This window comes from Marmota monax, unplaced genomic scaffold (genome assembly GCF_021218885.2).
Source record: "Marmota monax isolate L192 unplaced genomic scaffold, Marmota_monax_Labrador192_F-V1.1 WCK01_AAM20220418_F8-fsc00076, whole genome shotgun sequence".
Taxonomy (NCBI): Eukaryota; Metazoa; Chordata; class Mammalia; order Rodentia; family Sciuridae; genus Marmota; species Marmota monax.
Genome location: NW_026692843.1, coordinates 3,434,789 through 3,461,774, shown reverse-complemented (window position 1 = coordinate 3,461,774; position 26,986 = coordinate 3,434,789). Strand labels below are relative to the sequence as shown.

At 48.4% G+C, this 26,986-nt stretch overlaps 1 protein-coding gene across 1 annotated transcript in view; it reads left to right on the top strand.

Annotated features, from left to right (window-relative positions):
- Positions 1–26,986, top strand: part of Adam12 (ADAM metallopeptidase domain 12) — a 326,149-nt gene that overhangs the window by 190,437 nt on the left and 108,726 nt on the right. The window contains exon 4 of the mRNA XM_046448791.2: positions 17,162–17,240. Within this exon, the coding sequence (XP_046304747.1) occupies positions 17,162–17,240 (79 nt within the window). The remainder of the gene's footprint in view (positions 1–17,161; positions 17,241–26,986) is intronic.

The following is a 26,986-nucleotide window of genomic DNA, read 5'->3' as shown; positions in this document are numbered from 1 at the left end:
TCCTTGGAATTGCAACATCCTGCCTTTTCTCCTTTTACATCCCCTCCAACCTTCATATGACTTGAATTTCACCCAGTGTCTTTATTTAAAATGACAGTAAACTCTATTTAATATCGCATACAAATGAATCCCCTAAGAGGCCTGTTGATAATAAATCCCACCCTGAAGAATGACACAGCCAGAATCCTGAATCATGGTTTGGGGCAGAAAGCAATACTTGTCCCTCTCCCTTGTGTTGTGAGTCCTTGGAAGCAAAGGGCGGCTGTCCCGGGAGGGCGTTGAACGCGTGCTGATTCACAATGCTCTTCCAGTGGAGTCCCCCGAGCATTCTGCACCTGGGATCCTTCCCCGGGTGTCGTGCGTGCTCAGTGACTTCACTGAGCCATCACAGAACATGGCGTGTGGTCTTTTAGGAGCTGCCCAGTCCTCTTCCCTGGGCTGTGGTGGAGTTCTTTCTGGTGGTAAGGGAAGGGAGGACAGCTGTTTCCTGACGCTGACTCTGCACACACCGAGTGTCGATGCCAACTCATGGCTCTATCCAGGCACGCTCCATGGCCCGTGTTGCCAAAAGGGGGAAGAAGGTGTCCCGCCAGCCTTTGGGGTTCACATACCGGTTGGACTGCCTTGCAGGAGGCCGTGGCCCCGTGGAATTCCAGGACGGGAATGGAGGCCTTCCTCCCCAGCCAGGCTCGGCCTGCAGGGCAGCAAGACCCCCCCAACCTGACCCTGGCCTGGCATGAAAATCTGAGGCTTCACCCTCACCCATGCCAGTGAGCTAACTAGGTTAGGCTGCAGAACTCCTTGTACTGTCCCGGGCTGTTCTTGATGAGAGAAAACCTTTTAGGGCATTTACAGGCAGTTTCCAAAGCAAATCCTGTACACAGAAAAAGGAAAATAGATTAGATGCTGAGTTTTTGGCAATTCTCCCTGACTTTCAGAAACATATGTTTAAAATAAAGACCTTTAGAAATCTCTTCTTGGTATTCCAATAGTTTGCCTGTTTTGGTTTTTATTTTCTGAGCCATTGTTATTGTTATGATTAAATAATAATAATATTTTGTGGAGTTGCCCTGGGAGCAGGGAGGCCAGAACCGGGGGAGCTGAGGCTCTCAGCACCTGGCTGTGTGGCCCGCCGTGCTCTCCTGTGGAGTCCCCACTCTGGGTGTGTCCCTCCCTGTTTGTGAACACCCCGCCTCCCGTGTGTGCCGCTCTGCTTCCTTTGGCTGTGGGTCCTCAGGAGGCCACGGTTTCCGGCCGTGCTCACAGGACGCTGGCTCTGAGGTGGTCTGGCCTTCTCCTCCCCGGCCCCCACACTCCTCAAACAGGAATCCTCAGCTCGTGGGGGGGGTCCGCCCCACTGCTCTGGCTCTCAGCTGTGTGAGGGCAGCAAGTCCTGAGGCCCCGGTCAGCTTCAGCCTGAGGGGAAAGAGATCCACAGGAACCATCTGTCGCCCTCCCCACTGTCCAGCCCCCCAGCCCTGTGCTCCCTGGGAAGCTCCTTCAGCCTCACCTTCTCTGCCTCCTGCTGCTGAGAGAGGGCAGGGGCAGTCTGCCCTCCCTGGCATTTTGCTCTGGAGATTTTAGGGAGGTGACAAAATGCCTGAAGGAGAGCAGAAGAAAGAGGCCTTGGGGACATGCGGGACTCTCGCAGGAGAGCTGAGCATTTCAGGGGACCCATTCGTGAAGCCACCCAAGTCGAATGAAGGTTGGGCTGGGTGGCTCATTCAGGGGTACAAGGTGCCGTGGGTACAGTTACGATGGCCTTTTTCATTCTAGAAGTATGCTATTTTTCTCCCCTTGTGTCCTGGAGGGGTCGGTGGGAGACGGAATCATGCCCAACAGCAGCCCAACTTCTGGTGGACGCAGAGTGGAAGGCTACAAATGGGAGTCAGGGCCAGAAAAGCAGGTGCATGCCAGGTGTATCCAGAGAAGAGAGCAGCAGGTGGCACCGGCAAGATGTCCTTGTCCCTCTCCTTCCAAGTGGCCAGCCGTCTGTAAGGAGACCTTGGATGATCATGCAGAGTCTTATTCCTCATGGAATTTCCCCAGACTAGCACCCATTGATGTAAAGGTGCAGTGGGGAAATCAGCCCCCACCCTGCCCAAGTGACCACAGTTAACGTCAGCGAGGAACAGAGGGACATGAAGCCTCTCCAAGTAGGACACCGTAAGGGCACACACATCACCTGGGAAGTGTTTGGGGTGAGAAAGCATGGCCTCAATTGAGCCTCAAGGAATATCAGACAAACCCAAATTTTTTAACTTAAAAAAAGAGGAACTGTGCTCTTCTAAAATGTCATTATCAGAAAAGATGGAAAAGCCGTGCAGATGTTCCAAGCTCACAGAGATGAAGGATAATGAGTACAGGGTGAAGGACAAAGAGGGAACAAAACATTCCGAGACCGTCATGTGGTGACGGGGACAGGGGTCTGCGAAATTGCTGAGGAACACTGCACTGTAAGTTTTAAGCGAGTGAATTGTGCCTCCAAGTTGTTTTAAGAAAACGCAAAGGGCCCTGATGACCTAATGCAAGGCCAAACCCCGGACAGGACTGTGTGGTCGGGGAAGAGGAGGTGGTAAGCTGTGCCGGGTAAGCTGGGGATGCTGGGAGGCATCACACCCAGGGACAAATGCTGACCTTTGCTGACTGTGCTATGGTTACCAGGAGGGCATCTCTGTTCACAGGAGATGCCCAGTGAAAGATCTGAGGGTAAAGTTCCATGACGTGTATAACTTACCCACAAGAAATTTAGAAAAAAAGTGTGTGTGCGTGTGTGTGTGTATACATGTGAGTGTGAGCATGCGTGTGTGTGTCTGTTTGTAGACAGACCAAGGGAGGTAAAAAGCAAAGGATAAAGCAGAATAAAATGCATCTGTGGATGAATCTGGATATTAGAGGCACATATGTATCTTTGTATGATTTTTATTTCTGAAGGTTTTTCTGTACATTTGAAATTATTTTCTAAGAAATATTAATGTTCTTTTCATAAATGCACATTCCTGAACCCCAGGTCCCTGAGCTGACTGCCTGGACCTGAGGGACTCCAAACCCCCCTGTGCTCTGATGCTGAGGTCCCAGCCACCTGGGGCCTCTAGTCTCTATGCCCAGGCTTATGCCGCCCCCTCCCTCCTCAGGAGTCTTGACAGAGCATGCCAGCTTTTCACATTTTTGCTCCTCCATTGACTTTAAAACTTACATTCCAAACCTTTTAAATATGTTCGAGAAAAGAAAAAAAGTGGTATATTAGTCCCTCCCAGGTAGCCAAGTTTCTCAGCTGGAGGTGATGCTACCCCCCAGGGACAGTTGACAACTTTGGGAGACAATTGCCACAGTAGGGGGTTGTCACTGAATCTAGGGACGAAGGCCCAGGCTGCTGCTGACAGCCACATTGCACAGGCAAAGAACCATCCAGAGCCAGTGTTGAGAATGCAAGGCAGGGAAGCTGGAGCACAGGCCCGTCCCCAGACTCAGGCCCCAAGACTTCGTCACACTTGCTTCCCCATGCTCCCTCCTGAGGTCATTGTAGAGACACCGGCCGTCACGTCATTTCACCCCTTCACACTTCAACATGCCCTTCTGAAATAACACGGGCAACTTCTTATGGAACTCCAGTGCCATTGTCACACTCAGCCAAATCAATCACAGTTCCACACGGTCACTCAATGACTGGTCCAGATTCAAATAATGCTCTGACCTGCGGAGAGTTGGAATGTGCTCATTTAATGTTGGCCATATCCACCCTTATGAAAAGTAAAGATCACTAATGCAACATTTTATCCCTTTTCTGGATGGATCCACTCCCTTGGTCTTTGAATGGACAGAAGTGCACTTAACACTTAATTATTTTCTGACCTCGAGAAGCGTTGATTAATTCAGTAAGCCTGCAGCAGGTGATTGTAGCGTTTTCTCCATGAAGCTATTAGGAGGGATTACTGAGGCAGATCATTGTAAATTACATTTTTCAGTCATTAAAATTGTGCCTCCCTCCTCTTCAACATAGTTAGCTATTTTTTTCCCCCAGACACATGGAAAGGTTTCAGCTTTTAATGAAGAACTTCTTTCTGGAGCATGCTTTTAGAATGTGAGTTTAGTAGCACACATGATGTCATCCCAATTCCCAGCTTTGCGTGCAAGATGGTCGTGTGAAAATGGAACCATAAATCCCATCTGAATTCTAGTTGCTGGGTTCTTTATAGGAAGTATTCTTCAATTTTCCTTTTTTAAAAGAAACCACAGCATTGTCATCTGAGGAGCAGATCCGTAGTTGGAAAGCCAGAGATTGGAAGCAGGTCTGACCCAAGTCCATCGGAGAAGTGAACCTTTGTTTGGGGTCAGTGTGTGAAGCAGGCATCTGCTTTTGCCCTGTGTCCAGGACATAGTAAGACACAGCACCGGAGAAGCCACAATGAGAAGAGAAAAGGTGCTGTGGATTTGCTATTGCCCGGCTGCCAGCAGCTTTTAAAATGTGCTCCAAGGAGGTAATGCTTTGGAGTGGCTGCGCAGCTGTGAACTCTGAAGTTTTCATAAATGTAATAGATTACCGCTTCAATCAAATATGAACCAGCTAATCACCCTGTCGTGGTTTTTAACTAATTTTACAATTTGAGACCATGATGCTTATTAAAAGTCTTTTTTTTTTCCATGACCCAGAGTAATATTTTGTCCCATATTGCCTCACTAAACTAAACCCACAAGGTAATTCATATTGTTGTAGCTTAAAAATGGTGAAAGTAGCATAAAATATTCCCGACCACTGTTCTGACCAAAGCACTTAAATGCTTGTAGAAAATTAGCTGTTAGAATTAGTTGACCCCTTTTGTAACCTACAGGGCTGGAATTGAATAAGAAATTAAGGCACTGTGAAAAGTGCTCATTCACCCTGGGAGAGCCCATATGGAGGAGGGAGCTGGTTCAAAGGCCCAGCAGTGGGAATATTGATTGGGGTGGCTGTCATAGAAATCCATCAATGGCCACTGTCACCGGCCTGTCCTTTACTAGTTCTGCTCCATGGTTTTCAGCAGCATTTGCTCTAAATGCAAAAGCCCTTCCAGACTTATTTTAAAAAACAAAACCCAGCCCAGTTGCTGATGAGGCCCTAAATCAGCTTCAACTCTGAGCACAGCTCTGGGAAGCGGACTTTCAGCTTGGGTATTGTGAGTTCTTTTCTCGGTGGTTTCTTTAAAACAAGGAAAACAGAAGAACACTCTCCATAAAGAACCCAGCAACTGGAATTCAGATGATATTTATGATTTCATTTTACACTTTCATGTTTTACAACCATGTGTTGTCTCAAAGACACGTACTTTTCTTTTCCAACAGCCATCTTGAAGGTGATGGTACCCACTTAGTGCTCCCAGAAGTGGGTGGCTTTTTTGGGATGTCTCTGAGCAGGCAAAGGCCTCCCAGAAAACAAGAGGTGCTGTCACTGGTGGCTCTCTGTGCCTGGGTTTGCATTTGGGGGCCTCATTTTTCAAAAGGAGGAAGTCATCTATTCTGAAACCCAAGCACATAGCTTGGTAGCCTCAGCAAGAGGATCTGAGTCATTCCATCGGCCAATTTAGAAAACTCTAGAAAGTGACGGTCCTTTTCCCTGCAGGAAAACACCCCTGGTATCTGTCTCTGGCAGGGATGGCATGGAAATTTGCAGAGCATAACTGACTTTGAGTGAAAAGGAACAGATTTGATCTAATACACATTCTACAAGTTTGGTTCGATGTAGGTCAGTTTTTAAGAGCGCCCAGCTGGCCAGTCTGCAAGTCAGCCTGGGAGCCGGCTGGATGGCTTCCGAGGCCAAGAAAATCCCCTCTGGCCTCAGAACACCAATTAATAAAAGTCCTTCGTGGACCAGCGGGGGTGAGGAACATGCAGCTGAAACGCTGCCAGCCCTCTGTGGAAGCACTTACCAGGCCCCAGACCTGAGGCCTCCCGGCCTCCCAGCCCTGGCCACTCGGCCTCCCAGGCCTTGCTGGCGCGAGGGGAAGCTCCAGGATCCAAGCCTGGAGTTAAACACTAAAAGGTGTTTTGTTTGATGGTTCCCGATAATACGCTTTAGTGTTGGTTATAATGCTAATAATTAAGAAAATGCCCTTTGAAGACATATATTAAGTTTGTATGTTTTTATTCTACAGTCTGAGCTAAAGGCCAGCTATGTTTGAAGTATATGGAACTTTTAAGCATCAAAGTATCTTCCACCCATCAGAGTTTTTGTTTTTTTTTTTTTTGTTGTTGTGGATGGTGATTAATTTTTAGAGTAGGGGGGAAAAAACCTTCTCATACCCTAAAGTAATAGCAAACCAACAATGATACTACCGTCCGTGCGTTCCTGTGATGTAGTCTTCTCATTCTCAATTATCACATCCACCCCACAAATGTTCATTGACTACTGTGAAGTCCCAGCACTGGCATAAAGACTGAGGATGCAGACGGGCTACTAAATGGCCTTGATGGGGAGGTGAACCTCAAACAACCCACAGAGCAGGCAGAGAAGGAAGGCCCATGGCAATAAGTGCTCACAGGATGGGTAGGGCCCTGGAAGAGAGGCAGACGTGGCGAGCCAGAGAGCAGTGGGCCTGTGGGAGAAGGGTCACAGCAGCTGGCCCAGCTGAGGAAGAGGGAAGGACTTTGGGACCAAGATGAGAAAGTGGGAGGCCTTGGGAGCCTCAGGCAGCCCAGGGGAGCTGAGTTGGGAAGGGGGGGGCGAGGGCTGTGCCCACGGGCAGGCTGAGCCTGACTCCGGTTTCTGTGAGATGCAGCGCAGGGTTTTAGGTGGAAGACGAGCATGATTTGAGTTTTTTGCTTTAAAAACTGCTCTGGCTGTTGTATGACAAAGGACAGGAAAAGTACGAGAGTGAGCACAGGGTCTGGTTGGGCTCTTCTCAGGAGGGCAATGGTGACCTGGACCAGAGGGAGAGGGCTGCAGAAGGAAGCAGCAGGCTTACGGTGGCCACTGCTCGGTCCTGGGGCAGGCGCGTTCAAGCGGTCAGCATCCGTTCCCTTTACAAGCGCTCACAGGCAGGTGCCTGCATTTGCTGTGTCCACAAGGAAGCTCCAGCATGAGTCAAACCCTATGCCCCAAGTCGCAGAAGAAGAAAACGGCGGCCCAGGTCTGCTCTCAGCCACGGGGCTGCTTTTGGCTGTCAAAGAGGGGGTTGAAGGTGGACTTGTCGTCTTGTCCAGATTTTATTACTTGGAACTCTCTCTGCCCAACATTCTGAAGTTATTAACTGAAAGCCTTTGGGATCCAGAACTGGTCCCAGAAGTGAATGAGGAAGACCCCAACCCACGAGGACAGCACTGAGCCCAGCTGAGCAGCCCATCCCTCAGCGCCAATTCCTCTGGGCACCAGACCCAGTATTCAGCCAGGCAAACTGTGTTCCCTAATGATCAAGCAAGACTGTGTTGACAGTAGGTGTGATTTCCTCTCACAAGGGTACGTGGGCAGAGGCTGGGCGGAAGATATGATGTCTCGGCATCTAGCAACCACTGTCCACTGCCTCTTAAGAGCTGTGCGACCTTGAACACAACACCTCTGGACCTCAGTTGATACGTCCATCAAATGGCCATTACCTACTGCACAGTGTCTTTATAAAGGTTTCAAGAAGAGGTCCCAGCCCATCATAGTTAGTGTGGGTGCTCAGTGAGCAGCGGCTCATAAACACCACTCCCAATTTAATGCGGGATGGACTATTGGACCATGGATGAAAGGTTCACTTTGCCTATAGGCTCAAACCTACTTGCATATTTTCAGAGATATTTAGATTATCTAGTAGTTATAGATTATGAAATAGTATAAATACAAATGGGTGTGGTTCTTCACTTGCATGATTTAGTTTATCACATGCCTTCATGTATGGTACAGTGTCAACTTTTCCTGTCCTAATACTCATAAAATGACCATGTGGGGCACACATTCTCCAGATTGGAGGTAAATAGAATGGAATCAAATGAGCCCTGATTCATACGTTCCTTATTGCTTCTTTCCATTTTGACCTATGGCAATAAGTGGGAAATAGACCCACCTACCCAACTAGAAATTCTTCATTTCTGCCTACAAAGATAGAGATTGCTAAGTCATGTATAATTGTTCACTTAAAACAAGTGTGCAGGAGTGGCTTCTTTCACTTATATTGATATTCTCCAACTCCATTCATTTACCAGCAAATGCCATAATTTCATTCTTCCTTAAAGCTGAGTAATATTCTATTGAATGTTTCATTTTCTTTATCCATTCATCAATTGAAGGATATCTAGGTTGGTTCCATAGGTTAGCCTTTGTGAATTGAGCTGCTATAAACATTGATGTGGCTGTATCACTGTAGTATGCTGATTTTAAGTCCTTTGGGTATAAACCAAGGAGTGGGATTGCTGGGTCAAATGGTGGTTTCTGAGGAATCTCCACACTGCTTCCCATAGTGGTTGCACCAATTTGCAGTCCTGCCAGCAATGTATGAGTGTGCCTTTTCCCCTCACATCCTTGCTAACATTTATTGTTGCTTATATTCTTGATGATTGCCATTCTGACTGGGGCAAAATAAGCCAATCCCCCAAAATTAAAGGAAGACTCATATGTGGATGCTGATTCAAAATGGAGGGGGGGCATTATGGAAGAACAGAGTTACCTTAGATTAGGTAGAAGGGAGTAAAGGGAGGGGAGGGGAGGGGAGTGGGGATAGGAAGGAGAGTAGAATGAGACAGACATTATTACCTTATGTGTATGCACGACCGCATGACTGATGTGATTCTACAACATGTACAATCAGAAAAATGAGAAATTATACCCCATCTGTGTACAATATATCAAAGTACATAAATGCATTCTACTCTCACGCATAACGAATTTAAAAAAATTAAAAAATTAAATAAAAAAGATTATGTCACCCATGGGGGGAAAAGAAGCAGGCAGGAAAGGCCAAGGTGGACTAAGTGGACGTGGGAGTTGTGCAGGCTTAGTACAAAAGGTTGAGCTCTGAGGTCGAACACAGTGCCAGCAGTGTGGCCCTGGGCAGGTGGCTTACCCTCTCCTCACCTCTCTTTCTCATCTCAAAACGAGCACTACCAGGTTGTTGTAAAAGTTGAATCTAAAGCTTGGCTTAGTAAGAGCTCAAGCCATTTTTAGCTCCTGCTGCCCTGTAAGAGCCAATGGTTATTTCTTTAAATGAAATTTCTGAAGCTTGAGAGAAAACCCTGCATTACCTATACTGGCAGAAATGTGGCAGGGGACAGCGTGCGCTGACCTGCTGAACTGCTAACGCTACGCAGCTGTGCATTCTGGGAGAAGTGGCAGGGATCTTATTTACCTGTGGGAACAGTGGTTATTGGGGTTTTGACTTTTCCTCTGTGTCTACAGCCCTGTTTTTTCTTAAAATTGTGTTACTTTCACTTGATAAATCTCATACTTTGGAGAGAGTCATAGCCCATCAGTATGAAGCCACAGTCCTGCAAAAGGGGAGAAGTCACCAGAGGTCTTGGGGCCATGTGGTGCAGCACCTGGGGCTGCCGAGGCAGGAGCCCATCACCTTCACCAGGTTTTATGTCACAGCTGGAGAACAAAGTTGACAAATGAACTCCAGAAGTACATCCTCTGTGTCAGAGGTGGCATGTGTGAATAAATAAAGTCATCTGGGCAGTCCCAAATGACAGCAATGACAGCTTATCTCAGCCTAGATGCCCATGACTTAATCCAAACCCCTGTGTATTTGTGACTTGTAATGGAAGCAGTATTTTAAGGAATTATTTTGGAGGAAACTTAATTGTCCCCTACAGTTTCCAAAATGCTGTATCAACAGTTTTATTTATTATAGTTTTTGAAACTAAATGAAAAAGAGCTGGGCAAAGGGAGCTGCTGCTGCTTCTTTTATCCCAAAGGAAAACCAAAAAAAAAAAAATGTTTTGATCATTTTGAGTATTTTAGTAAATGGAGAATAACAAAAGAAATGGAATGTAAATGCTCCATTGTTCTCACAGATGTGCAGTTCTAAATAGTTAGGATCCCAAAATGCTGAAATTATAACCAAAAATAATCTGAATTTTGTGAGTAAATTGAATTGAATGCAAAGAGAAACAGCAGAAGCCCATTTTCGACCATTTGTTCCAGCATTGTGGAAACACTGATTGCAGAAAAATACAGAACATGACTCGCAGCTGCTTACTTCTCAGGCCTTCAGAACCACGGGCCACCTCTTCTTTGGGAAGGCAGTGCTGGCCAGTGGCTAGGAAGGGGGGTGGGCTTCAGAGCCTGACAGGCACATTCAGTCCCACTGGGCTGCTCTGTGTGGCTTTGCACACATGGCTCACCCTCTCTGAGTGTTCCCTCTTCCTATCAGGCCAATGCTGACAGTCATCCCTCCAGTGCATTTAAAAACACAGGGGACAGGGGCTAGCACTCTGCGCAACGACAGATGAGTAGGAGGGCCATGGCAGTACCAATGACAATGACAAGCTGCAGAGGTGACGGTGGTGATGCTTTGCTTTGCCTCCCCAAATCATGAGCCCAGAACATAAGCTATTTGCCAGGAGAAGCTAATGTCCTCCACAAGGAGAACAAGAAGTGTGTATGTGCTGGGCTCCATGACCACACCTGTGATCCTGGCAGGAGGCTGAGGCAGGAGGATCATGAGTTCAAAGCCAGCCTCAACAACTCAGCGAGGCCCTGAGCAACTCAGTGAGACCCTGCCTCTAAATAAAATATAAAAAAGGGGCTGGGGATGTAGCTCAGTAGTTAAGCACCCCTAGGTTTAATCCCCAGTACCAAAAACAACAACAACAGAAAACTAAGTATACATATTTGCAAAGACCAAGTTCTCCAAGAAGCTGAGACAAAGCTGAAACGAGCCAAGAACCAGCTCTGATTTCTTTTTCTTGACTCTCTTTTCCCCCTCCATTTCCTGCCTCAATGACTGGTTTGTAGTGCACTGTCTGAACCCTCTGCAAAATAGTCCAGGTGATCCAAGGACAATAGCAGGAAGAGGCTGCGATTCCAACCTGTCGAGGGTTTTGGCTGAAAACCAGAGAGAGGTCCTCAGAGAAGGAGGCCTGCGCAGGGTGCACACGGGCTCACCTCCTGATTTTTTTCTCTAAATTTATTTAGCTCAGATTCAGAAATAGATAATATTCAATAGAAGATTCACTTTAGTAACTAAGAAAATACTGATCATGGTTTTTAATTCTGATTTTGGGCGCGTGCCATGCCTTGTTAAAGCTCTGAGCAGTTTAGCCCTCAAAGGAGAGCATCAGTAGCTAATACCCGAATTCTAGTAAGAGAAAACCATTACCTAAATTTATATATGAATGATTTTGTAATTTGCAGAATAATAACGTGTGATAAAGTGAATCTTCAGCAGAGAACCAGGTTGGGTGCTCTGAATACCAAATGGGTCATCTCAGAGGGAGAGGCCACCAAAGCCTGCGTGTCACATATGATTTAATTGAAAAGAGGATCCGCAGTGCTTGCTGGTGTTAATTGACAAACCAGGACTGTCTTATGACACTTCCGTATGAACATATTGCTCAGAATAATTAAACCCACAAACCATATGTATGGTCTTCACAGAAATAATAGGAAAATGTTGACAAGCCATCAATGAATTCTTTTATCGTCTAGGTAATTGATGCCAATCTCTGCCTTTTCTTTCTCTGCTTTGCTCATTTAAAGAGTTCCAACATAGATAACAAGGTGTCGGGGTTGATCTGGATGACCTGAGAGCATTGGGATTCTTGAAATAACGAGGTAGTGCTGAGAGGGTCCCCGCCCAGCCCCTCCCCCTGGAGGATCAGTGGAGGCCATTGGAACTGTGTTTCCTTTATGTTTAATTGATCCAATTAGTTTGGGTGCACTCTACCCAGATGGAGTCACGTTCTACAGTAACGAATCTGTTTGTTCTAGTTATGTGTTAAGCCATCACTGAGTCCCCACTGAGCTAGGTGGGGGATAGCGCTCCTGTCCTTTGGCTCAGCTGAGTGGGGAAGAGACAAGCAAACAAGAAATCATGTAGAAGAAAGTAAGTCCTGCTGCAGAGCCTGGTGGGCCACAGGAGAAGAGTGAGTTCGCTCCACGGTGGGGGATAGAGAAAGGCCCCCCGAGGGCTCCTTTCTGCTGTCCTGTGCAGAGGGGAATAAAACGTTGTCACTTTCATGAAATTCATCTCATTCAAACTATATGACTAAATTATATAATGGTAAATGTAGAAAAGGATCATTTCAATATTCTAAAAAATCAACTTGGAGGTCATTTTGGGGGGGAAGGTCAATACTCAAGTCTTTTCAGAAATGGAAAAAAAAAATAGAAGAACTTTACCTGCATCATAACATCATAACCCAAATTCTAAATGATGGTTCTCAGCCATGTGCACCCAGAGACTCTGAAACAAGAAGTCACAGACGCCTTGATGGACAGGCCAGAGCTCTTCCTCATAAAGGAAGGGCAGCCCAGTGTCCCGCCTCTGTCCTCACTCCAAGAGGCTCTCTAGACCTCACACTTAGAGCAGCAGCTGCTGATGGACATGTCTGAGCCCATGATCTCCGCTCCTGTCCCTGGCGACATCCCTAGGCCCCGCTGTCCCATGTGTTCCAGTGCTGTGCCCTACAGAGTTCCGCTTCCTGGGAGCAGTGTCCTGGGCTCTCACACCAGCCTCCTCACTAACCTTCCACTGTCTGTCTTCCCTCTTTATCCTCCAAAGTCTTATCCACATGGGGTCACAGTGGCTTTAGCTCTGAAGCTGCTGGGTGTCCAGGTCACTGTGCATAAGGGCTCCCTATGGCACAGCATAAAGCCAATGCCATCTGAAGGAGCTGACCCCAACTTCCCAGCCCTCTAGCCTGCTGTGCCTGCTCCTCTGTGCCTTTCTGTTGCTGCTGCCTCTACCTGCACAGCTCTCCTCTCCCCCCCACCTTCACCTGCCCAGCATGACTTGTCCTTCCCGACCCTGGGTCAGGACTCATGTGGTGCCCCCCCCCCGCTGCCCAGGGCTGGCCTCGGGCTTGGATGCCCTCTCTTGACTACCCGTGAGTTTGGGGCATCTCTGTTATGAGCTCTAACCGCTCTGGCCTGTCCTTCCCATTTGGGGAGTCCTTGGGTATCTTTTTCCCAGTGTCCAGCACAATAAGCACTGGTGAAATGAGACTGTTTAGGTGACCATTTGTAACAGCAAAACAAATGGAAAACAACAGAGTCAACCACTCAAGTGTGTCTTACTTCCTGGTGTCAGGAGGACAGAATGCCTAGTTAGACCAGCCCATCTAATGAGCCTAGAATAGGAGTGTCTCATAACACTGTGCCTTCACCTCCTGTTTCCATTTGCTGACACGAGAGAGTCCATCTAACTGACTTGCTCTGTGGGGACATCTCGGGATCACTGCTGTCCTGTTTCCACGCAGCCCCCGTCCGTCTGCCCTTCTCAATGTTCTCCAGGGGCCTCTGACTTCCCGACATTTTAAAATTAGACATGCCTCTGAGAATGCCTTCTAAGCACCTTCTGGGCTTCATCCATGTCACTGGAGAAGGACATGGGACACATGTCACTCAGGAGGAGGGGACAGTCCTGGGCATAGAGGGGCAGCATCTGTCACAGTCCCCTCAGATTCCCTCCTGCATTCATCCATTATCCATTCAGTAGAGTTTACCCAGCACTCAGTGCCTGCAGCAGATGTCAGAAGAATCCCTTGACCAGCTTGTAGTTCCACACCGTCGTTAAGGGCACAAGTTCTAAAACCAATGCCACCTGGCACTGCCACCTGCAGTGTGACCACGGGCAGGTCACTTGACCTCCCTGTATCCTCTTCCTCCTTTAAATCAGGGTTGAGAATAGTATCTAACCCATAAAGATAGAGAGATTGCGGATCGAATGAGATGTAACAGTCGTAGCAAATGTCCGGCCCAGAGTCAGTGCTCAGCAAGTCATAGCTAGCATGGAAGGGAGGGACCGCAGCAGCCTCTCTCAGGGCTGGGGGACGCAGCGGTGAACAGAGAGCACCACCCCATGGTTTATATTCTTGTTACAAATAAACAGATGAACAACTCACATAGGAATGCTGTTTGGAAGACCAAGGGGACTCTGTGACATGGGGTGGTGGGGATTCCTCAGATAAGACATCAGGAGGCCCTCTAGCAAGAGAGCACTTACACCAGGCACCGGAGAGGAAACGGAGCCTGGTCAGGAAAAGCCACATGAAAATCCAGGAGGAACGTTGCAGACACAGGGCACGACAAACACAAAGGCTGTCGGTGGGAGAGGGTCCGAAGTGTTCTAGAACCAGCCAGAGGCCAGTGTTGGCTGGGACAAATGTAAACCAGAGAGAAGTTTGCCCTGGAGCTGAGGGTGGCAGGGGAGACCTTTGGAGGCTGGAGCTTCATCTGCATGCACTGGGAGGCCAGCACGGGGCTGTAACGTGCTCTGAGCCCCACCCCGTGGGACCTGTGGAGACACAGCTGGCACGAGGGGGTCAGAGCAGGCATCGGGGCACATGGGAACTTCTTGGGGTGGGTTCTGCTAGCAGGCTGTGGCTCCTGCCTCCTCTTCCCTTGGACGTGCCTTTAAAAGAGGTAGAGTACCTGCAGGCCTGGTCAGAGGCCCCCGGTGGACGGCTCTGTCCCACACAGTGAGTCCCTCATGCTGTGATTCACGAGTCTTGTGAGTGCAAAGCAAGGCTCCAGCACGGCTAAGACCCGAACGACTAGGTTATTAATAACACACAAGATAAGTCAAAGTGTGAATCAATAGTAAGTAACACCATAAGTAACGATATATTTTAAACCGTACTGAATTCTTCTTGTTTTGCTGTGGTCTTGAGTCTGGCCAAGTGTTCTGAGGCCACTGGGGCCCCATGAGTCTTGTCCCTGTGGGGCAATGGTCTCTGCCTCCTCTGTGCCTCCCATGTGTTCCTCTGCAGGTTCCCTCCCTGTCCCCTCCCTGTCCCCACCTTCCCAGCCCACCCTTTTCTGCGGGTCACCCCGATCAGGTCCCAGCCCCAGGCTCCACTCCTACATCTGCTTCCCCCGAACACCACCTCTGAGTAGATCCAGTCCGTCTCCCTGCCCTTCTCACGCCCTCCCCTTCAAGGGCACCGGCCTCCTCCACCTTCCAGAAGGCCTCTGCCCAGTGAGCAGCGGCCTCAGCCTCCCCCAGCCACCCTGCCCCCCTCCCTCTGCTCCTGACCATCAGGTAGGGCTCAGTGCCCTGGGAATGGGCCTGCCCAGGGGGGTCCTGGGCACTCATGGAGGAGGGGAACTTGGAAGATGAGGTTTTAGGGTTCAGACACAGCCAGAGAGGCTCATCTTCTCCAGCGTAATTCCTGGACTCCTGGGCCGTGTGAGAAACGAGGGTCAGAGGAGAATCCGGTGCCCTGGTCAGGGAGTGTGAACCATGGTGTTTTGTATTTTTAGCACAATCTTCTCAAGTATTCACTGTGAAGTGTAGAGCAGCTCCGACACACTGTGAGGGTCTGACTTCAACCAGGCCTGTCCCAGCTGCATTGAAATCCATATGAAAGAGAACGATTACATTCAGTGAACTTGGCTGGGAGAGAGGCAGGGAAATCTGACTTTGGGGGAAAGTATTCCTCGTCCATTTGTGGGCACGTTCCCACTTCTGTCCCTCCCGGCCATATCTATCACATGCTGGTTGCAAGACCTTGAGCCCACTGAGCCCAAAGAGAGGGACTTCCTGAACAAGGGCGTCTGTGAACCCCAGAGGACACCTGGACAGTCTTCCTCCTCCTTTCCTTTCTCACCATAGGATGGATGACAGCTTTGTGTCCCTTACCCGTGTCCCCTGGAAGCAGGGACCAGGAAGAAGGCAGCTCTGTGACCACATTCCAATCCTTGAGAATAAGAGAAAAGACCTCTTTCCCAGAAGCCCCAGCTCACAGCGTGATGCAGGGGAGCTCTGTGATGGGCTCAGCTTGGGTCACGTGTTCTTCCCTGGCCTGGGAGTGGAGTGACCCCCAGCAGAACCAAGTGTGGTGAAGAGCATTCTCTGAAGTCAGGACCCAGCACACAGCACCATCACCCTCCACGTGTACCTCCTGCAAAGCCCAGAATCTAAACCACCCTCAACTCCTCCTTGCCCAGACAGATAAAGTACAGCTTTTGATTAAAGCCCCTTCTTATCTTGCACCACCCTGCTTCCCCAAATTCCAGATCCTTCAGGTGTCCTGACCCTGCCACCCTGTCTGGAGGTCCCTCCCCCTCCCACCTGCCTGTGCTGACCGCCTCTGACTCCAGCTGTCTAGGCCAGCAGAGTGGGCAGCCCCTGCAGAGCCTCCCGGCTGTTGCCCTCCCACCCTGCAGCCAGTCCCCAAGGAAGACAGTTTCCACCCTGGGACAGCCCTCCCCACTGATGTGTCTCTGTCCCCTCACCACTTTGCAGTGTCCTCAAGAGCAGGGACTGGTCTTATTGTCTTGGAATTCCGGCAGTGAGAAGGGGCACATAGTGGGTGCCCAAGGGAACACTTTGGTGTTGGTGTTGAACAGGATAAAATAGCCCACGTAATTGAAGAAGTTGAAAAATCATTTAGAACCTAAACGGCTTGTGCTTTGCCGTCCTTGACAAAGCCTGGTGAATTGCATGCTGTTTAGGATAACCAGGGCCCCCCTCATCCGCTTTTTCTTAGCAAGTCAACATTTCCATGTGTCCGGGTAGTTTTCCTCCCCGTCCTCCGACGCCACTATACCACTGCTGACTGAACTGCTCTTCTAATCTCTCCTGTGAGATTCCCACACCGACACCTGTCCTCTCTCCTGAGGGGGCACTTCTTTTTCCAGCAGGTGGCTTAAACATTAATCACAGTCCCCGACCCTCATGACTTCCTGGCGCCTTGTGTCTCCCAGCTCAGGACCCAGTCTGTGCTATTCATGGAAGAGTGTGCGTGTGCGTGGGCACATGTGCCAGTGAGCTCGTGTGTGCACTGGAGGATGAGGTGGCAGGAGTGGGGGTGGCCCCTCACGCACCACAGGGGATTGTTCAAAGCACACACGTCTGAATCAGCCCCCAGCGTCTCCTCCGAGTTCTCCCTGACGACCCGCCCCTGTGGAGGCCTTTGGGAGCCTCACCAGATTATCTGCAAAATGAGGAGGTCAGACCCTGCCTGCAGCACAGCCTAGAAGCTCACACACACGTATCATTGCAATTTGATGTTCATCTTTTATGTTGTTTTTATGTCTCTACAGGGGCCTCATTGCCAGTGGTTTCACGGAGACCCATTATCTGCAAGACGGTACTGATGTCTCCCTCACTCGAAATTACACGGTAATTCCTTCACTTTAGACCAGCATAACTCTGTGCTGTTGAATCTGTGCTTAAACTTTGGAGCCATTTTATTCTGAGCAGAATCACAAGGGTCCCAAGAAGAGTTTGTACATCCCTTAATGTTTAGCCATTCCTTTGTCACTCCAGAAAAATTTGGTTTTGTCCACGTACATGTCAGAACAGCTGTGGAGGCTTTATGGCAGGGCCAACCCTGGAACACCTTCGAGGCCTTGGGGTGTTCATTTGAGTGAGTCCTTTTTAGAAAACCCAGCCAAAGTCAGAGATCACCTGCAAAGCAGTCCTACCTGAGCTGAATTTTGGTGCATTAAACTTTAAAGTTCCTTAAAGAAATTTAAGAGAAAACTGACTGACTCTGCTTAACTTACTATAAATGCACCCACAATGTTGATAGGATTCTGTGTCAAGAGTTTTACTTCGATATGGCATTCATCACCGCCTGATCAGCTTTTCTGATATTTGAACTTTTACATGTAATGAAAAAATGCTCATTTTATTTGTTCCTTTAGCGTTTATTGTACATCACCTGTGTGTGCATATGGCCCCGTGTGTGAAAATGGAGACTCAGAGAGGAAAAGACAAAGTCACTGTCCTCTGAGGATAGGACATTCCCTTGCTCTAAAAGCTGTGGGGGTTTGTTTTAAAAGTATGTGGTAGAGTCAGGCTTTACGTTTGCCATGGAAGTGCTGGCAGGTCACCGTCATTGTCTCAAAGGCCTCTCTTCTCTGCATGTTGCCAACACCTTTCTTTAAGTGGGTTTGGCACCCAACACTTATGAACTGGCACTTCCCCCTCCCGGGAACACAGTGGGATACGCTGCTGCAGACCTCCCAGCCTGCATTGTTCAGCTTTCTGTTGCTGTGACAAAATCTCTGAGAAAATCATCTTAAAAAGAGGAGGATGAATTTTGGCTCCTGGTTTCAAAGGTTTCAGTCCTTGGTTCTTGGCCCTGCAGCTTTGGGCCTGTGGTGAGGTGGAAGGGTGTGGCAGGGAATGGGGGGGAAACTGGGAAGCAGAGAGATCAAAACGGGGCCTGGTACAAAATACTCCCTTCAGGGCACACCCCAGGGGCCTGTGTCCTCCTGAAGTTTCCACCTCCCAACAGCCCGTTCTGTTAGGATTCCTCCAGTTGATGAGTATATTGATGGGGACAGATCCTCACCACCCTGTCACCTCCCAAGGTCCCGTCTCTGAACATGGCTGCACCAGGGACCAAGCCTTCACTATATGAGCTTTGGGGGACCTTGCAGATCCAATCAACACAGCCCAGATGAGACCCATAGCAATCCCGCATGGAACATGAGCATATAGGAGTCGTGTCAAAGTCTGGTCAGACTTAGAAGAGAATCATGGGAGTCCTCCAGAGGGGAACCAAGAGGGGAAATGAGCTCAGAGCACTGGCGTTGAGTGGGGTCAGGGGACCCCAAAGGGCTGTTCAGGAACCAGAGGGAGAACCTGGTACGTGGGACAGGGACAAGAGAAGTGGGCCTGTGTGGCTGTGAGTCTCGAAGAATGTGGCCCCCCAGTCTGTGTTTAAAAAGAAAGGAAGAGAGGGAGAGACAGGCAGGAAGAACCCTCCAACCACAGAGGGGCACGAAAGAACTGTCTGCCAGGTATTCTGAACTGAAAAAAGATTTCCAAAAAAATAAAAGGGAAACTGAACCCCATCTAGCTTGTGTGCATGTTGGGAATGGGCTGGGCCCGGGTCCAGAATTTTAATACCATCATCAGAATGGAATTCCCAGTCAAGATCCTGACCTCAAAGCGGGTCCCAGATCAGTGAACCCCACGGCCCACGCTGAAGCCAGCCCCAAAGCGCTCCAGGGGGAGGTTTTCATGGCCCAGACGACACGAGATGCCCCGGCAAGGAGATAATAAAAAGCGCCATAAAAATAGTAAGGATCAGCCCCAAGTGCAAATCACAAACCAAACAAGGAACACAGCCCCTGTCAGCAGGCATCTGTGGAAAAAGAAACAAGAGAGTCGGTGCTTCCAGGAACACGAGATGATAGAAAAACCAGGGGAAACAGTTAAGAGGACAGAGCAGGTCTGACAGAAATGCCACCATTAAAACACGTTTTAAAAACAGGAAAGAAACAAGGTTTAGGCAGAATATCCTGAAAATGTGCCTGAACTGAAGAAAGACATGAATCTTGAAGAAAATGCACCAAATCCCAGGCAGGAACAAAGGTGAACCCCCTGTTCCAGGATGGGTCACAGAGAGACGGCGGAGCATCAGGAAGGAAGCCCTGAAACCACGTGGGACAGATATTTTCTGTTGAAGCAACCGTAGATTCCCAGCCACGGCCATGGAACTGAGCTTCAGGGAGCCAAGGACAAATTATTGTCACCCTCAATTTTATACTCAAATGAATTTACAAAAATAAGAGTGAAATAGACATTTTTATGTAAAAAGGAGATTTACTTCTCTTCTAGCCTAACAAAGAATATCTACCCAAAAAATAACTAACAAAGAATTCTTAGTAAGAAGCGGTGAGCTGGGGTAGGATGTCCAAAGCAATCATAAGCAAAATAATTGCATGTGAATAAGTCCAGACGATCCATTTAAAATAATAATTAAAACAGTAATGACTAAATTTGTTGTTCTGAAACGTGATAAAAAATAGATTCAAAAGTTTGAGAATTTCCATTGTTCTGGAGGATAATAGACATACTAATTAGATTTCAATAATTAAAGTACGTCTTTGGCAACTTTAAGCATAACCCTTTAAAGAACAGAAAGGCAGAGTATAGAATTCCAAATAATAATGAATAAAAAAAGTGCATCCATCAGTAGAGAGCAGGAAAGAAAGGAGAAGAAGAGCAGAGTGAACAAAACAAAACAACAAGATAAAAATGAGACAGCATATTCATCTCATTACTGTTCGTTAAAATGAATTATCTCCTTAGAACTTAAAATAAAATCCAGCTGCATAATTTTTACAAGACTCACACCCCACCCCAAAAACAAAATGCTTGTGACAGGAAAGGAATGGGAACAAGAAAGGACTGATGAATCTCAGCCCAGGAAAGCTGCCTTGGTCTAGGGACGTCAGATAAGCTCAATCTTGAGGCAACCATGTCACCACTAGGGACCAAGGGATCACAATGTCCTGATAACAGAAATCACTCAAAAGGGCGGACAAGACCAGGAAACTATAGGTACCAGCAGAAGAGTCTCCAAATATGTTTAAAAACAATTAATCTAGGTTAGTTAAAGGTTTTTATAAAATCTAACGACCCCATTAAAAACTAGGTGTTGTGGGCTGAATCTGATTTCCTTCTTAGTTATGTTTACTTAAAGAAAAAAGAGAAAAACTCCTATATCAATGGAACTCTTGAACTTAGCAATTTAAAGAGAAAATTCTCTAAATATACAGTTGATATAACTTATTCATAATGCAAGACACTAAAAATACCTTGACATTCTCACAACAAAACAGGAGACTTAAATATATCTCTCTCGGAAATGGAGATTTTAAAAATGAGCAGAAATTACAAGAGGAAGACAAAAGAATTATGAGAAAGCATTAGTTAAACCAAAATCTGCTCATCTGAGTATGTTAATAAAACCATTAACAAAACATTTATGAAATTAATCAAGGAAAAAATTCTCAAACAATTTTAGGGATGCTAAGAAGGATAAAGCTATTGCTAAATAGAGATCCTTACAATCGTGAGTCTTTATCAACATATTATTTTCTTAAAAATGTAAATTGTTAAAATTGATTCACAAGGAAAAAGAAAAATTTTAATCTTACTATATAAAGAAATTAAATTGAGTATTTAAAAATTCTACCCATAAAAATAATACCAGGTGAGTTTTACCAAATCTGTAAGAAATAAATAGCTCCTGAAAAAGGAAGCAAAGTTTTTAAAGTAGAAGAGGAACTAGCAAAATTAGAGAAAGAATAAATAAAAAATGAATCTTTTGAAGTATGAACATAGTTGCAAAAATTACAAGAAGTATAAACTCTCTCCAGCGTATATGTTAAAAATCCTTTAAGAAGAAAGCAAGGATCCGTAGCATTGATCTATCTTAAAATGTCATTCTGTACATTAATAGCTTCAGATGAGCGGTGTTATTATGCTTGGTGCTATTTCTTCTACTATAATATTATTAGCAATTATACTCTTTCATATATAGGTTCTAGTAGCTTGTGTGGGTGGGGATGTTTCTGGTGTCTCCTCTCTGCCCCATAGAGCCTCACAGAGCATCTTCATATAAGAGGTTTTCAAAAAATGATTCACCTGGCCATTTCAGCATCCGAGGTGATGCCATCCGGAATTCGTTCACGTACCCATTCATTCACCCAGAGCTCATGGACATGGAATAAAATGTATCCTCAGCATTAATCAAGGAAAAAATTCTACTAGAGAGGCATGGCATTTGAAAGACATAAAAACAAGTATGTTTTAATGCACCTGCTATGATAAGAAGTGTGTGCAAAGGAACAGTTTTAACTCCTGGGAGTCAGTTCACTGAGGAAGGGACATTTATCTGGCTGTATAAAAGTGGGTAAAGAAGAGTGAGGTTGGCATGAAATCCTCAATCCTGAGGAGTTTGGACTTTCTCTTACTGGAAGTCTGGGAACCAGGAAGAGGGCTCACACAGCAGAATGACGTGTTCAGTTCTGTGCTTCGGGGACTCAGAGCAGAACAACAAGATTGGGAGGAACATCACAGACAGAAGGCAGGATTTGTCAGGGGCCTGCTGTGGTCGATGAAGAGTCCGTCCATAGACGCAGCCTGGTGTAGACAGAACAGTCCAGATGCTTAGAGGAGCGTGAGAGGTCAGGCCTGGTGGTGGGCAAGGGGAATGTCAGCAGGAGGGTGCTGCCTCCACCTAAGCCGGGAGAGGGGCAACGTGGTCCTCACTAGTGCCATTGAGAAGCAGCTACTGGCTGGAAGGCAGAGAGGACATGAGCCCTGGTGTGTCTGTGTCAGAATGGCAGGGACAGTCAGGCACAGGACAATCAGGCAGGCAGGTCACCACAGGAGAAAGACGGAGGCCAACCTTGGATCTGAGGACTCACCTCGTACATAATTGACAGTGCCACAAGTTCACACTTGACTTTCTATTTTTTTTCCTAAGATCTTATTTAAAATATATTTTTAGACTTGGCACCGAGGCTACCTCCACAAAGCAAATTGTTATTCCAAAAATTAACTGAAAAAGGAGCTCCTAGAGGAAGCACCTGTCTGCCGACAGGTTCAGATCCTCCAAATACGCACTAGGGCAGGGAAGGGTGCTCACCGAACGTGACAGATCTAGAACATATAAGATGTGCTGCTAAAGTTATTTCTGCAGTTTTCTGTTTTTTGCTTTAATCTGCCTTATTTTCTTCTTAAGCACCAACCCTCCCTCCCCCCATACACTGCTTCATTGCTCATTTGAGAGGAAAAATGCAATGGGAGTAAAGAAGCAGCAGAAATACAGGGCTCGGTAAACGAGGGTCCAAGAGCAGCGGTTCTGTTTTGGATATGGATTGCAAAGCTGAAGTCTGAAAATCAAGGTGTCTTAGAATACAGCCAGGATAGAAGGTTCCAGAATCTTAGTAGCCACCATCTTCATAAGGGGAGCTCTGTACTTTTCTGTGATTGATGCACATACAGGGGCAGGGGTGTCTTCTTCTCCTTATTTCTCCATGAGGTGACTGTGAAAGCCTCCTTCCCCAGGAAGGGTCCCAAGGCATGATCTAACAAGAGTAGATGGAGAGGGTACCAGAAATTGCCAGGAGCTTCCCTTCTTTCCAGGCCCAAGCTGGTATCCTCTACAGAATATGCCCCAAGCCCCTTTGCAAAGGCAATGAAGCCAAAGCTGTATTCTGTTCTTCAATGGACTCCTTGAATGTATATCCTCAGTAGGTGAAGCAACTGGAGAAGGGATTGATTGACACCACCAAGCCCTTGCAAACAATAGCACATTTGCTTTTCTATTTAGAAAAACAGTGGCTCTTCTTTCCACCCAGCAGCTACCTCCTCCCATGCCTTGAGTGCCACCCCAAGCCACCAGCCAGGTTACTGGAAAGATGAGGCGTGAACAAGAGCCCCCCGCCTAAACAGCTGGTCCTTAAGCCCAGGCCAAGGCCTGGCCTTGCTGTTGGTGCACAAGAGACAGATGCAGCCTGGGCTTTTGTTCTTATTGAACCAGGCTGGAAAACAAAAAGAAATTTGCTGACTCACTCATCCATCTTCCACAGTCAGCCCCTACTGCGTCCTCCTAAAAGTTATATGTAAAGTAAGAACCACTTTGGCTACAGCGCCTTTGCCGTTGTTGTTTTTAATATTTTAAACATCAGTGTAAGCTGTTGACTCAGAGTAGTGGCTGATTTTAATTTTGGAATTGATCTCTTGTCCCTTCTCTCTGTTACCCTGACAGGATAAAGTATTTGTGACTTTGTCCTTCACTGGCCACATGTAAGGGAGGATTATGTTTCATATTGTCACTTCTAATAATGCCAATGGGAGACAATACACATGACATTTGTGCTATTTAAATCCCCCAAACAGTCTGGGGAAGCTGGAGTCCTCATCCAGGGTGGCCCCCAGATGCCCCCAGCCCTGGTGGAAATGCTTCTCTGCAGTTAACTGAACCACAGGCCTGTGCCAGGCCCGCGCCTGCCGCTGAGAGCAGCAGGGATTAGAACCAGACTAGGAGACTCACTGGGGCCGGGAGGAGACCAGCATCACCCAATAGCCACAGCAGAATCCCCGCGGAAGACCCAGAAAGAAAGGTCGAAGGGGGCGATTCCGGACCTACGGGTCACGACGGCTGAGTGGCAGAGAGGACCCACCAGCCAAGTCTGAGGGTTGAGGAGACATGAACCAGGAGAAAGAGAAACTTCTAGACCCGAGCAGAGTTATCCCGGGGCGCAGAGGCTGGGTGTGGGTGTTGACAGAGGCCTGAGTGTACAGGACTTGGAGACCACATGACAGACTTGGTCTTGATAAAGGAAACATGGGCAACCATTAAAGGGTGTCCTCAAGGGGGTGTAGCAACCACATGGGGCTCTGAAAGGACACCTGTGGGTGCAGTGTGAGGAGTAGTCAGAGCTCGGGATCAGGCAGGTCCTGTGGGAACGCCAGAATCCCTGGTGAGGGGAGCTGCCCAGGGCCAGGTGCGCAGAGATGTAGAGGAGGGAGAACGCCCACTGTGCGTGTGACACCACCCAAGGCGTTCCGTGTCCCGGGTGTCCCCTGTGCTTCTGCTTGGGAGAAAGTAGTGACAGCATTTGCCAGGAGAGATGTCAAAAGGGACCAGAGTTAACCAAGGCTGAACCATCTGGGAAGGTGGATTCAGTATTTTGATGGAAATGGTTGATGGGTGACAGCCTGGGCGTTTCCATGGCAACTGCTTCCTGTGAAGCAGCAGTACCTTGGGCAGTCGGCTTGGACTCCACATGTGAGACAAATGGACATTTGTCCATTGCAGCTAGAGAGCCTCTGAAGAGAAGAGGGGTGGTTCTGGAAGTGACAGGGAAGCACACCAGGCGTGAGCCGGCTCATCATCACATTCCAAAGACGGTCTGAGATGCGTGGGCTTCCCATCACTGAGCTCCACGCTCCTTCCCCAGCTCTTCCCGTTGCCCCCTCTCTGACCACTAACCTCCATGCTAACTCCTCTCCCCAGCTTCCCAGATCCACAGGACTTCCGCCTCCCCCGCTCACCCTGCACCTCAGACTTCACATGGAGATACCTTGACCCCCACTCCACCCACTTCCCACCTCACCTAGTCTCAATCCAGACTCCTCCTGCCAAATGACCCTTCTAAAACACGCGTGTCATCACTCTTACATTTTTACCTTGATCCTCCTGAATTACCAAAGGTTCCCCGCAATGCCTTCTCGATCAAGTCCAAATTTCTAGACTCCCCATTGACAGCGGTGACACACCCACCTTTCCATGCTTGCATTCAGTCACCCACCGAGGAGCCTGATGGGGCTGACGGTGTGTCCGTATCACAGCTGATGTCTGTGAGGAGCACGAGCGCAGGTCCTGTACGCAGCCCCTTCAGAGGTCGACTTGTCCATCCTTACCCCAGGTCAGCCCTTGCTATTTTATACCCCGACCAGGAAACTGAGACATGGAGAGTAAAGTAAGTAGGCCACACCCACAGCTAATGAGGGTTCCAGCCCTGTGGTCTGACTCTAGAATCTGAGCTCCTGGGCGCTGTGACACGCTGCCTCTACTCGCCTGGACAGAGCAGGGTGTCATGCTGTGTGTCTGTCCCTGGTGCTTACTGTAGCAAGTCTGTAAAGTCAGTGGTGAGGACTCGGGGGCAAATGGAGTTCATTGACCAAGGGAGTCCCTGGGGAGCGTCCAGGGGAGAGCAGAGGGTGTCTGACTGAACAAGTCCTGGAACAGGAAGAGAGGAGAGGCCGGAGCAGCCCCCTGGGAATTCACAAGTATGTCGTCATTGCTGCAGGGCCCCCTGAGCTCAGATGGGCAAGGTCCCAGGGCCTCTGTGGTGCTGTAGGAGAGTGGGAGGGGGACATGCCCCTTCCTCAGGGAGCTCACAGGCTGACAACAGATGGCAGAGTGCGCTGTGACCAGAATGCGGTGGGGGCCGGGCAGTGTCAGAGCCCAGCAGGCTCCAGAGGACCTGCAGGATGTGGTGACTGTCCATCCCCAAAGAGAAGACCTGAGCCAGACCTGGGGCAGCAGCTGTGGGAGTCAGGAGCATGGCAAGGACGTGCCTGTGTCGCCACATCCCAGGTCCAGCACTTACCTGGCCGTGAGATATGCAGGAGAGACTGGGAGACAGGCAGGCCAGGCGAAGCCACTGCCCCGTGGGAGATCAAGTGCACAGTACTTGCCTTTCTTACCCAGTTCCTTCCGAAATCCCTCACAGGTCACAATGACAGATGAGAACATGAGCCGTGGCCAGGAAGGCCCACAAGTAAGCTGACCACCAGGCTCTCGAGGCTGCGTGTCTTGATTGAACAGCGGCTGGCCCCTTAGGTCTTCTGCCCCTGCCCACCACCCCAACCCACCCTTGCCCCTCAAGGATCTTCAGAAAATCTACACAGCACTCAAAAAGATGGGGAGCTGGGAGTGCGGAGCCAGAGAGAGAGAGGGAGAGAGAGAGCAAGCGAGAGCAGAGCCAGTCGCCCCCTCGTCCAGGGCGTCCGTTTCTCTCTCCGTCCACCCATTCATCCAGCAAGGCCACACTGAGCAGACATTCATGGGAGGAAAACAGTGGGTGGAAAATAGGCCCCACAGCATCCTGGGTTAATGGGCCTTCCACGTTGGTGTCAATACTTTACACATCACTGTGTTTCCCTGAGTTTTGTTTATTCAAGCCACAAAATCCTGGGAAATTAAGCACCTATTCCATGTGAGCCTCAACCCAAGGCTCCACCTCTGGGTGGGTCTCGTCGTGTCTCAGTGGTCGGCATCCTGCTTCCAGGGATGGTCTACTTGCAGGGAGGTCCCGAGAACGCCAACAGGATTTCTTAAGCTTGTGTTCCCTGGTGCAGAATTCCAGCGCAGCGATACAACTCAAAGGGCCCGAGGTTTGTTCTGTACAGTCTTCAGCTAGGCCTGGTTCTTGTTAGAGCTGTGGAGCAGAGATGGCCGGGAAGCATGGGTGTGGCGACTGCTCCTTAACCATCCTGTCCTGCGCAGGCACAGGGCCAAGTACGGGGTAACAGCTCTGCAGGCACCTGGGCTGCTTGAGTGCCTGTCTCCGTGTTTGAGTCCCAAGCAAACATGTCATCTGTGG